Genomic DNA, 12,491 nt, shown 5'->3' on the forward strand with positions numbered 1-12,491 from the left:
GGCCATAATGGAAGGACAGCAATTACATGCATCTTCAAGCCCAATATTTTCCAATGCCGTGGGACTGCGTCTGCACTGCACAAGTCAACTTCTTGTTTTTGTCTAGGGGATGGGAGAACAGAGATATACTTACCTGATCCTCATTGCAGAAGGCAGTCCCTGCGGCTCCTGCCCCCACTCCCGCGGTCTAGCATGGTGGACTGTTCCTGACGTCATCACGCCCATAGAACTGCTCTAGACGTGAGGACGTCATGAACAGGCCAATGCTGGATCGTGGGGGGGTATAGGGGTGGAGTGCCATTTGCCAGTGAAGCGGAGGATCAGGCTAGTATACAGCCTTCACCTCCCCCTGACAAAATTAGCAGCTGATCTGCAAAGTGCAGGTGATCTGCCGGGCTTGTTCCAGCTAAGGTATTTGTTCCACTTAACAGCTGATGATCAGCTGTTGCGTTCGGCTATTTCCGTAGCCTGCTACTGCGCATGCCCGGAGTCTGCGCAGTCGGTAGTGGAACTTCTTAGATGGTCATCTTCTCCTCCTCCCTCCCTGAGGCAGCTATGGGGCCTCCCCCGCCCGGGTGCTCGCTGACTGGTGCCCTGGATGGGCCGCTCTATTGTCAGTAAGTGAGCTCCTCCTGCTCTGTCAGCCCCATAGAGCCGCACACAGCCCCCCCCCCCCCCCTCTACGATCCGTTTCAAACCCGACGTGCTGCACCGGCCAGATTGCGATCCATTTACACAGAAACACAATTTAAAGGATGTAATAAATATACATGTCTGGAGGAAATGTTATGAAACTGACGGTGTGGCGCAGTGAAGCTTTCCGTCCTCCCCTGCTGACTTTTGGTACGCTCCACAAGCCGGGTTTCCTGTCTCAGCAGCTAGCTGCCGATTCCGTGTTCCACAGCTGACGATCAGCTGTTTTGTTCGGCTATTTCCGCAGCCTGCCCATAGCCTGTTACTGCGCATGCCCGGAGACTGCGCAGTCGGTTGTGGAACTTCCCATATGGTGGAACAAGAACGTTAATACACCAGTATGGTTCTGGCTATCGTGGAAGTTCCTGTGCAGGCGCAACCTGATTCCTTAAAGGAACTTTTTCGTTAGCCGGAACCATATCGTTCAGGCTAACGAAAAAGTTCCTTTAAGGACTGCGCAGGCGCAAACTTGCCGACAGAAATCTCCGATCCTCGGCCGGCATCCAGGGCGAAGTGGATTTCGGGGAAAGTGGCCAGTCGGCCTCACGTCCTAGGTTCGCTCGGACGGCTCGCTCCGCCTCCTGCCTCTTTTTTTAACATCCTCCAATCCACGGGGATGTTAAAGAATGAGCCTGGATGCTGGGCGAGGTTCGGAGATTTCCGTCGGCAAGTTTGCGCCTGCGCAGTCCTTGAAGGAACTTCCCCGTTAGGGGAACCTTAAGGACAAGTCACCGGCACAGCCTCTCTGTATGGGAGAACGTCAGTCTATTTTCATTACTTGGTTGAACGCCGTCTTATTTTATCGAACTAAAATTTGGAACACGCGAGACAACTGTACAAGTCGGAGAAGTACCATACACAGAAAGGTGGACCGATCCATTTACAAAATGTTCCATGAAGCAAAATCAAGTGTGGGTTGTGTATTTAGGTTGGTAAAACCTTTTCTCCATCATGTGCAAAGCAACGGCCAAACGCTGGACTTGCCCATAGTTTTTACCATATGTCTAAAGCTTGGGCTGCATCACAGGAATAAAAACACAACCTAGAGCAGTCATGAGTGCAAAAGCATTCTCTCGCAGCTCTTCTTTTGGCAAGCAAAGACCATCTGATTGGTCACGGATCACCCCAATCTTTCATTATCAGAGATTTTCTTCCGTATTACTGCTACTTTCACATCATTCAACAGTGCCCCCCCCATTTCGGAGCACGGATCACTATTGGATGTCAGTCCTTGCCAAAGAGGACCATTTCAGATGAACAGGAGAGAACAAAAAGCATTCCAAGTCTGGTCCTTCTCAAACTCACTTTTGACATACACTCACCGGCCACTTTATTATTCGGTACACCCGTTCAATTGCTTGGTAACACAAATTGCTAATCAGCCAATCACATGGCAGCAACTCAATGCATTCAGGCGTGGTAAAGACGACTTGCTGAAGATTAAACTGAGCATCAAAGTGGGGAAGAAAGAGTATTTAAGTGACTTTGGGACCAACAACCATGCCACGTTCAGGCGGGCTGGTCCATTTGAAAAACAGCTGATCCACTGGGATTTTCATGCACATACATTTATAGGGTTTACAGAGACTGGTCAGAAAAAGAGAAAATATCCAGTGAGTGGGAGTTGTGTGGAGGAAAATGCATTGTTGATGTCAGAGGAGAATGGGCAGACGATACATAGAAAGGCAACAGTAACTCGAATCACCACTCGTTACACCCAATGTATGCAGAATACCTTCTCTGAATGCACACCACATTGAACCTTGAAGCAGATGTGCTACAGCAGCAGACCACACCGGGTGCCACTCATGTCAGCCAAGAACAGGAAACTGAGGCTACAATTTGCACAGGCTCACCAAAATTGGACAATAAAAGATCGGAGAAACGTTGCCTGGTCTGATGAGTCTGGATTTCAGCTGCAACATTTAAATCAGGGATCCTCCAGCTGTTGCAGAACTACACATCCCATGAGGCATTGTAAAACTCTGACATTCACAGACATGACTAGGCATGATGGGAATTGTAGTTCCTGAACAACTGGAGGGCCGTAGTTTGAAGACCCCCGATTTAGATGGCCGGGTCAGAATTTGGCGTAAACATCAAAGCATGGATCCATCCTGTCTTGTTCAGGCTGGTGGTGTAATGGTGTGGGGGGGGGGGGGATATTTTCTTGGCACCAATTGAGCATCGTTTAAACACCACGGCCTACCCGAGTATTGTTGCTGACCATGTCCATCCCTTTATGACTACAGTGTCCCCATCTTCTGATGGCTCCTTCCAGCAGGGTAATGTCACCATGTCACAAAGCTCCAATCATCTCACCACTGGACAACAAGGTCACTGTCCTCCAATGGCCTCCACACTCACCACATCTCATCCAATAGAACACCTTTGGCATGTGGTGGAAGAGGAGATTGGCATCATGGATGTGCAGCCGACATCTGCAGCAACTGCGTGATGCCATCATGTCACTATGGACCAAAATCTCTGAGGAACGTTTCCAACACCTTGTTATATCTATGCCACCGAGAATGAAGGCAAAAGGGGGTTCAACCCGGAACTAGCAAAGTGTACTTAAATAAAGTGGGCGGTGAGTGTATATGCTACACAGCTTAAAAAGGTTTATTCATACCCATTCCATTGGTAATCCAAGTTTCATTCACTTACCTCGTAATCCTGATCATCGTCTGCGGGGTCAGGAGATACGGGACATCTCTCTGGTGTATTTCTGTTACTGGATCCATCTGTAGGAAACACACACACTGACTGAATACATTGTTTCTATGTGTTTATGAGATGATGGGGGGGATCTAGGTGGACCCTCCGTACTGCTCTCTCCTTTACAATAAAGTCTCCTCTTACCTGGTGATGAAAGGGGCTCATGGACTTCCATGACTTCATCTTTGTCATCATCCACACATTCCAACTCCTGCAGAGAGAGAGGGGGGAAAAAAACGACATCCTGAAACCTGGGATGGGAACCACATAAGTGGTGCAAAGGAAACATAATCCAGTCAACTTAAGGTGGTAGAAGAAAAAAAATAAAAAATTCTCTTGCCCGTAACTGGATGTCTAAAGTGAACACAGCATCCCAACAATGAAGGAATGTTTTTGAAGGAACCATACATTATTCCCCCCTCTCCCCCCCCAAAAAAAAATGGCAATGCGACATTCCCACTACTGCTCACCTCTCCTGTCAGCAGCTCGATGATCTTGTTGGCGAGCTTCAAAATTTGGTAGTTGTTTTTTCTCTTCTGAAAGGGCCCGAGAAGCTTGCTGGTGATATGGGCATGGCTGGTTCCTGCCGACCCTAAGGCGTGGCTGCTGGCAGCCACACAGTCACCAGATGACTTCTTCACAACTATGCAATCCTACAAATCGAATGCAGAGAAAAAAAAACGATCAAAACGGTGTTCTAGAAAAATCACAGCTTTCAGAAAGGGGATGCCAATGTAGGTGGTGGGGCACACAAAGCAAAAAGAGCAGCGAGAGCAACCACAATGGCCAGACTAGAGGTAAAAAGGAGTCAGGTCTCCCTGACTAGGTGTGTCGTTCCTCCAAGAAACCTCCTCACCTCTCTGGTCAGGTCTGCGTTTTATATATAGAGATAAGAGTGATGTCATGTGACCTCCCAGAATCCTCCTCACCTCTCCGGTCAGGTCTGTGTTTTATTATTAGAGATAAGAGTGATGTCATGTGACCTCCCAGAATCCTCCTCAACCTCTCCGGTCAGGTCTGTGTTTTATATATAGAGATAAGAGTGATGTCATGTGACCTCCCAGAATCCTCCTCACCTCTCTGGTCAGGTCTGCGTTTTATATATATAGAGATAAGAGTGATGTCATGTGACCTCCCAGAATCCTCCTCACCTCTCCGGTCAGGTCTGTGTTTTATATATAGAGATAAGAGTGATGTCATGTGACCTCCCAGAATCCTCCTCACTTCTCCGGTCAGGTCTGTGATTTATTATTAATAATAAGAGTGATGTCATGTGACCTCCCAGAAACCTCCTCACCTCTCCGGTTAGCAGGTAGATGATCTCCAGGGTGATGTTTATTATCCTCTCCGACATCTCACTCTTGCCCTTCTCCATTTTGCCCTTCTCCATTTTCAAAGGAGGGGTCCCTGGTGGAAAAACAGTGGACACCAAATGACAATGTAATAAATATAAACAAGACTAAATACTATAAATATAATACTATCAGGCATCAACAACCAAAATACATGCCAATGATGATGGAGTACAACACGTGTCAAACACAAGGCCCATTAGGCCAATTCATATGGCCCTAGCACCTCTCCTTCAGCTGCGACACCCCCTCATCTCTGCCCCCACCCATATCAGCAGTCAGCAGCAGAGGACGACAGAACTCCTCCTACAGATCCTGCTCCTCTCTGTGCAGCCACAAAGAGGCTCGTCTCTGCTCCTCCATCTCAGCAGTCGTCAAAGGAGGAGGACAGAACTCTTCCTACAGATCCTGAACCTCTCTGTGCAGCCACAGAGAGGCTCGTCTCTGCTCCCCCGTCTCAGTGGAGAGGACAACAGAACTCCTCCGTGAGATCCTAAGCTTCTCCATGCAGCTGTAGAAAGGCTCTTCCCCGCTCCTCTCCTCCCATAGAGAGGCTCGTCTCTGCTCCTCCCGTCTCAGCAGTCAGCGAGGACGACCAAACTCTTCCGACAGATCCTGCTCCTCTCTGTACAGCCACAGAGGCTTGTCTCTGCTTCTCCCAGTCTCAGCAGCAGAGAGGACGACAGAACCCCTCCTTCAGATCCTGCACCTCTCTGTGCAGCCGCAGCACACCCTCGTCTCTGCCTCCCCCCGATCTCAGAATTCAGCAGCTCTCCTCTGGTCCTCCTCCAAAGCCTGCACTCTGTTTCCCAGCCCCAGCTTCTTCACAGAAACAGCACACTGGGGGTGAACTGTGATGTAAGGAAGGATGGAGAGGATGTGTTCTGGACATCTAGTCTTACAAATATAACCGGCCCTTTGAGGGCAACCATAATGCCGATTCGAACTCCCACTCCATTCTGTCCAGTTATCACCTATTCCTGACAGCTCAAACCACTGCAGTGAAGATGAGAACTTGTGTAGGGGAAATAAGTTGGTCAATATACTTACCTTATTCCAAGTTTCTGCCTGTGCCACCTGGGTGAGGGTGACATCGCCAACCCTCCAGAGAGATGCCAAGAGATGCCGACTATCACAAATCTCATGAGAAAATGGTCCTGTGTGGTGATGAGAAGAACGTCTCCATACAAAGTTTGGGCTACCAAGCATTCCTCTGGATTTTGATAAACAGCATGGTGGCGTCACCCCCTACAGTACAGAAGCCAGGTAAAAGAAGTATAGTGGGCTTCCATGCAGAATAATTCCCAGCCGATGTTCTAGTCCAGGGTTCGACAAACCCCCGGGCGCCAGGTCACAATTGCGACTAGAATTAGCGACCTGGCGCCGCACAGCTGGGGTATCCTGCGTGTCCGTGCGCCCCCGGCGTGTGACCGCGTTGGTCGGTAATTGAGGCCACGGCTTTGCGGCCTTCTGCAGGCCTATGCTTCCTTCTGTGATATGGCGCCATCTTGTGGTGGCCGTTGGTATGACAAGACAACCAGCAATGCTAATGGAGCTTCCCCTGTATGTTTTCACTGCCATCTCCTTCCCTCTAATTAGAACCCTCAAACATTATATTTATTTTTTATTCTAACACCCTAGAGAATAAAATAGCGGTCATTGCAATACTTTGTCACACTGTATTTGCGCAGCGGTCTTACAAGCGCACTTTTTTGGGGAAAAAAATACACCTTTAAAAAATAAGACAACCGTAAAGTTAGCCCTATTGTTTTATATTGCAAAATAATGTTACGCCGAGTAAATTGATACCCAACATGTCACGCTTCAAAATTGCGTCCGCTCGTGGAATGGCTACAAACTTTTATAGGCGACATTTAAAAAAATTCTACAGGTTGCATGTTTTGAGTTACAGAGGAGGTCTAGAGCTAGAATTATTGCTCTCGCTCTACCAATCGCGGCGATACCTCACATGTGTGGTATGAACACCGTTTTCATATGCGGGCGCTACTCGCGTATGCGTTCGCTTTAGTGCGAGAGCTCGGCGGGACGGGGTGCGTTTCTGGCTCCTAACTTTTTTAGCTGGCTCCTAGATTCCAAGCAAATTTTGTCAAGCCCTGTTCTAGTCCCCTTGGGAGTTTTTGGTGTCACAGTTCCCCTCCAATTATACTCTCCATTATATAAAAGAAAGAAAAAAGCCAGAAGGGATGGTGGGAGACCTTTTTTAATGGGCACAACAGGTGTACAGACCTAGGAAACCCCAATAACGGGCACAGCAGGTGAACAGACCTAGGAAACCCCAATAACGGGCACAGCAGGTGAGCAGACCTAGGAAACCCCAATAACGGGCACAGCAGGTGAGCAGACCTAGGAAACCCCAATAACGGGCACAGCAGGTGAGCAGACCTAGGAAGCCCCAATAACGGGCACAGCAGGTGAGCAGACCTAGGAAGCCCCCCAATAACAGGCACAGCAGGTGAGCAGACCTAGGAAGCCCCCCAATAACGGGCACAGCAGGTGAGCAGACCTAGGAAGCCCCCATAATGGGCACAGCAGGTGTACAGTTCTAGGAAGCCCCCATAATGGGCAAGGCAGGTGTACAGTTCTAGGAAGCCCCCATAATGGGCACAGCAGGTGTACAGTCCTAGGAAGCCCCCATAATGGGCACAGCAGGTGTACAGTCCTAGGAAGCCCCCATAATGGGCACAGCAGGTGTACAGTCCTAGGAAGCCCCCATAATGGGCACAGCAGGTGTACAGTCCTAGGAAGCCCCCATAATGGGCACAGCAGGTGTACAGTCCTAGGAAGCCCCCATAATGGGCACAGCAGGTGTACAGTCCTAGGAAGCCCCCATAATGGGCACAGCAGTTGTACAGTCCTAGGAAGCCCCCATAATGGGCACAGCAGGTGTACAGTCCTAGGAAGCTCCAAAAATGAGCACAACAACAGGTGTAAAGAGCCAGGAGCTGAGGGCAGAGATGGTGGGAGACTTATAAAAGGAGTACAGTAGGTGTGCAGAGCCAGGAACCCAGCCAAGTAATGGTAGGAATCCCTCATAATGGGCACAGCAGGTATTAGTCCTTAAAGGGTCACTAAAGGAATTTTTTTTTTTTGCTGAAATGACTGTTTACAGGGCATAGAGACATAATAGTTAACTGATTCCTTTTAAAAATGATTAAAAATAGATAAAAAAACAATCATATAATGTGCCTGCAGTGTAGTTTCGTTTTTGCTGTTGTTTGCTGGTTCTCTGATGTACAGAGAGCCACTAGAGGGCAGTCAGCCAATAGAGAGCAGTGATACTTTGTCTAAAACTCCTCAGCACCAATCCAGTTTCGTTTTACACACAGTAATCACACCTCCTTGATTAGTGACCACCGTGAGAAATCTCCCAGTACTGTGGTCATCAGGAAACAGGCAACCAGGATGTGTCCAAAACAGAGAGGATTTACAGCAACATGAAAGCAAAAACGAACAATGAGCACATGAAACCAGGACTGCAGCAAGGTAAAGGAAGCTATTTAGCTAAAAAAAAAAAAAAATTCCTTTAGTGACCCTTTAAAAAATCGTGATCTCGATTCAACCCCCCTAACGACCTCCAATGCAGAGTTTGCTTATTCTTTCATTTAACAAGAGGAGAGACTTATCAGCTGTCAAAAGATATTATCTGGGCAGTCTGCCAAGTTTTTAACAAGAAACATTGTAACAAATGCTTCCTTCTTCGATCAAAGTGATAAACTTCTGTGAGTAAAGAAAAAATCCAGGCAGTCTGCCAAGTTTTTAACAACATGAAACATCTTAGATCAAACTTCTGTGTGTAAATCAGGGTTTGACAAATTTGCTTGGAATCTAGGAGCCAGCTAAAAAAGTTAGGAGCCAGAAAACGCGCCCCGTCCCGACAAGCTTGCGCGCAGAAGCGAACACATATGTGAGTAGCGCCCGCATATGTAAACGGTGTTCAAACCACACATGTGAGGCATCGCCGCGATCGTTAGAGCGAGAGCAATAATTCTAGCCCTAGACCTCCTCTGTAACTCAAAACATGCAACCTGTAGAATTTTTTAAACATCGCCTATGAAGATTTTAAAGGTTAAAAGTTTCTTGGCATTCCACGAGCGGACGCAATTTTGAAGCGTGACATGTTGGGTATCAATTTACTCGGCGTAACATTATCTTTCACAATATAAAAAAAAAATTGGGATAACTTTACTGTTGTCTTATTTTTTTAATTAAAAAAAAAAAAAAAAATGTAATTTTTTTCCCAAAAAAGTGCGCTTGTAAGACCGCTGCACAAATACGGCGTAACAGAAAGTATTGCAACGATTGCCATTTTATTTTCTAGGGTGTTATATATATATATATATATATATATATAGAAATAATATGTTTGGGGGTTCTAATTAGAGGGAAGGAGATGGCAGTGAAAAAGGACATATTAGAATTGCTGTTTAACTTGTAATGCCAACGGCCACCACCAGATGGCGCCAGCTGTCGGAAGGAAGAACTTGGCACTTCACAAGGCCGCGGCCTCAATTACCGGGCCGGCAATGGAGCACGGAGACACAGGATCGCAGGCTTTGCGGTCTCAATTGCCGGCGGGCACCAGGTCACAATTTTTTGTCGCAATTGCGACCTGGCGCCCGGATATTGTCGACCCCTGGTGTAAATGCGGGAAGTTTAACCACTAGAAAATTACTTGGAACACACACACACACACACACACACACACACACATATATATTTTTTAAAAGAGCCCTAGGGAATAAAATGGCAATTGCTGTCACACTGTATTTGCCCAGCGGTGGGAACCCAGAGAAGTGGGAACCTCTCATAATGGGCATGGATGGCATGCAAGCCTACGAACTAATTTAAGAGATTGTGGGAACTCCTCATAATGGGCACATCAGGTTTGCAGACCCGGGACCTTGGCACAGGGATGGCCAACAACAACTGAGTTCACTCTTGAGTCTGTCTCTTGACAGAAGAAACTTAGTGGGCTTAAATAACCAGCATCCACAGGACACGAACCGTAAGCGGATTGACCCTAAAAAACGGTGGCATCTACTCCGCATCCTAAACCTAAAAACCGATTCATGAGAAAAACCACATCAACAACATTTTAGGACCTCGCAGTAAACCCAACTCAAGCATGACATGGGTTTTCTTCTAAATCAGTGATGGGGAACCTTGGCACCCCAGATGTTTTGGAACTACATTTCCCATGATGCTCTCGCACTCTGTAGTGTAGTTGAGCATCATGGGAAATGTAGTTCCAAAACATCTGGGGTGCCAAGGTTCGCCATCACTGTTCTAAATGGTTGGAACCATCTGGTCGATTCAGAAAGCGCTCAACAAGGTGGTCCACATCTCAAAATTATTTAAAAAAGAAGACACAAACTTCTTAAAGCCAGACAACCAACATCTTGAGGTGTCCAGTGATGATGGCCTTTCTCCGTCTCCCATGACCGGAGAACTTTGAATCCCAACTGAATGTTTTTCTATAAGCCTCAAGCGATGATGGATGGATTCTTCACGGCAAGCGAAAAGGCCTACAGAATGGATATGAGAGATAACTATTCGGCAGGACTTCCGATCTAGAGTCCGTATGGAAGCTCGCAGCCTGTAGTGTCCAATGAAGAGCTTGCACCCTAAAAGTCATAGGGGGCTCGCCATCAATAATGTCCAACTTGACGAAGACCACCTAGTTTATGGTGGTATATGGAGTGCCCCATGGATGTAATTGTTGCCCCAAACCCTCATAAGAACCTATCAGACTTCAAGATCTCAATACAACCCCCACTCGCCACCAGATATAAGTGAAAAGACTCGTCATTGGCCAATTCTTGAATGTTGGGGGGCTGCCAAGTTTCGTCCGACCTGGGAAGAACTGTGACAAGTCTCGATCGCCCATATCTACGAACCGCACCATTTCGACAATCACCGGTGGCACAATTTCAGGGAGAATAGCTACGATTTGCCAAATTTCGAGACGGTCTGGTTTCTACCAGTGACTGTCCCGGAGAAATTGGCTTTTGCAGGTCAACCATGGAAAGTCGAGAGCAGGAAGGTCGGGAAATTTGATCGATCCTTCGCTTTGCCATGTAGGAAAGGGAAGGAGACCACCCACGCGCCAACACAGGTCGGCCAAGTCGGAGGGAACTCTACAGCGCCCCCAAGTGGAATTCCCCCTCAGTCATCCATGCCAATGGGAGATTGGTTGGTCTATGGGCAGCCTTAGGGCGGAAGATCAGTTGATGACCCTGAGATGTGGGCAGGAAACACCCTAAGGCTGCTCAGACATGGGAATTACATCACGTATTACCTGTATGGGAGTCCGCTCGGCCCCTCGGCGGTAACTGGAGGCCTTTTTCCTGCTTTAGGGCCCCCAGGAATCCCCCTGCACGCTTATCCGGGAAGGAGGAGAGGGCCGGACGCTTTTTTTCCCCCTTTCGTCGAAATCCAGGGCTCCAACAAAATGGCCGCCGCGCTCCTGCGCCGACGACCAGCGCTCGACTCCATCGGTGGGAACCTTTTCCGCCTGGTGCCCGTACGTAGCGGCGCGCTCGGGGGGGCGGTGCCCTGGCCGCTTCCATATATGGTTTGCCTCTTTGGCGCATGTCCAGCGGGCGTGGCCACAAGCGTTGGTTGAGAGGGAGGCGGCCATGATAACTGAGGGCAGGAGTTGCATAAGTGCCTGAGAGTCAATGGCGGCCGCCATGATGATTGAGGGCAAAATTCTGTGATGCTTGTGGGCAGTATTAAAATAATATTTATTATGGTATGAGTATGCAATGCCATATCTATACGAGGGGTGACCATTTAATTCCCAGAATGGACTGTAAAAAAAATGTTTGCTTACTTATACGCTAGCGGCTGTTGTCACCTTCAAAGTAGTCCCCTTGTGAAGCGACAGAGTTTTCAGGTGCCCCCAAGCGGAGTCCCTCCTTACATTAGGTGCCCCCAAGCGGAGTCCCTCCTTACATCAGGTGCCCCCAAGCGGAGTCCCTCCTTACATCAGGTGTCCCCAGCGGAGTCTCTCCTTACATCAGGTGTCCCCAGCGGAGTCCCTCCTTACATCAGGTGTCCCCAGCGGAGTCCCTCCTTACATCAGGTGCCCCCAGCAGAGTCCCTCCTTACATGAGGTGTCCCCAGCGGAGTACCTCCTTACATCAGGTGCCCCCAAGCGGAGTCCCTCCTTACATCAGGTGCCCCCAGCGGAGTACCTCCTTACATCAGGTGCCCCCAGAGGAGTCCCTCCTTACATCAGGTGCCCCCAAGCGGAGTCCCTCCTTACATTAGGTGCCCCCAAGCGGAGTCCCTCCTTACATCAGGTGCCCCCAAGCGGAGTCCCTCCTTACATCAGGTGCCCCCAAGCGGAGTCCCTCCTTACATTAGGTGCCCCCAAGCGGAGTCCCTCTTTACATCAGGTGTCCCCAGCGGAGTCTCTCCTTACATCAGGTGTCCCCAGCGGAGTCCCTCCTTACATCAGGTGTCCCCAGCGGAGTCCCTCCTTACATCAGGTGCCCCCAGCGGAGTCCCTCCTTACATCAGGTGCCCCCAGCGGAGTCCCTCCTTACATCAGGTGCCCCCAAGCGGAGTCCCTCCTTACATCAGGTGCCCCCAGCAGAGTCCCTCCTTACATCAGGTGCCCCCAGCGGAGTCCCTCCTTACATCAGGTGCCCCCAAGCGGAGTCCCTCCTTACATCAGGTGTCCCCAGCGGAGTCCCTCCT

At 48.8% G+C, this 12,491-nt stretch overlaps 1 protein-coding gene across 1 annotated transcript in view; it reads right to left on the reverse strand.

Annotated features, from left to right (window-relative positions):
- Nucleotides 1-11,298, reverse strand: part of LOC120909448 (oocyte zinc finger protein XlCOF7.1-like) — a 34,238-nt gene extending 22,940 nt beyond the window's left edge. The window contains exons 1-5 of the mRNA XM_040321223.1: nt 11,083-11,298; nt 4,709-4,818; nt 3,882-4,064; nt 3,556-3,622; nt 3,361-3,437 (exon numbers count right to left, since the gene is read on the reverse strand). Of these exons, the coding sequence (XP_040177157.1) occupies nt 3,361-3,437; nt 3,556-3,622; nt 3,882-4,064; nt 4,709-4,801 (420 nt within the window). The 5' untranslated portion in view covers nt 4,802-4,818; nt 11,083-11,298. The remainder of the gene's footprint in view (nt 1-3,360; nt 3,438-3,555; nt 3,623-3,881; nt 4,065-4,708; nt 4,819-11,082) is intronic.
- Nucleotides 11,299-12,491: the final 1,193 nt, after the last annotated feature.

Source organism: Rana temporaria, chromosome 8, assembly GCF_905171775.1.
Source record: "Rana temporaria chromosome 8, aRanTem1.1, whole genome shotgun sequence".
NCBI classification, from domain to species: Eukaryota; Metazoa; Chordata; class Amphibia; order Anura; family Ranidae; genus Rana; species Rana temporaria.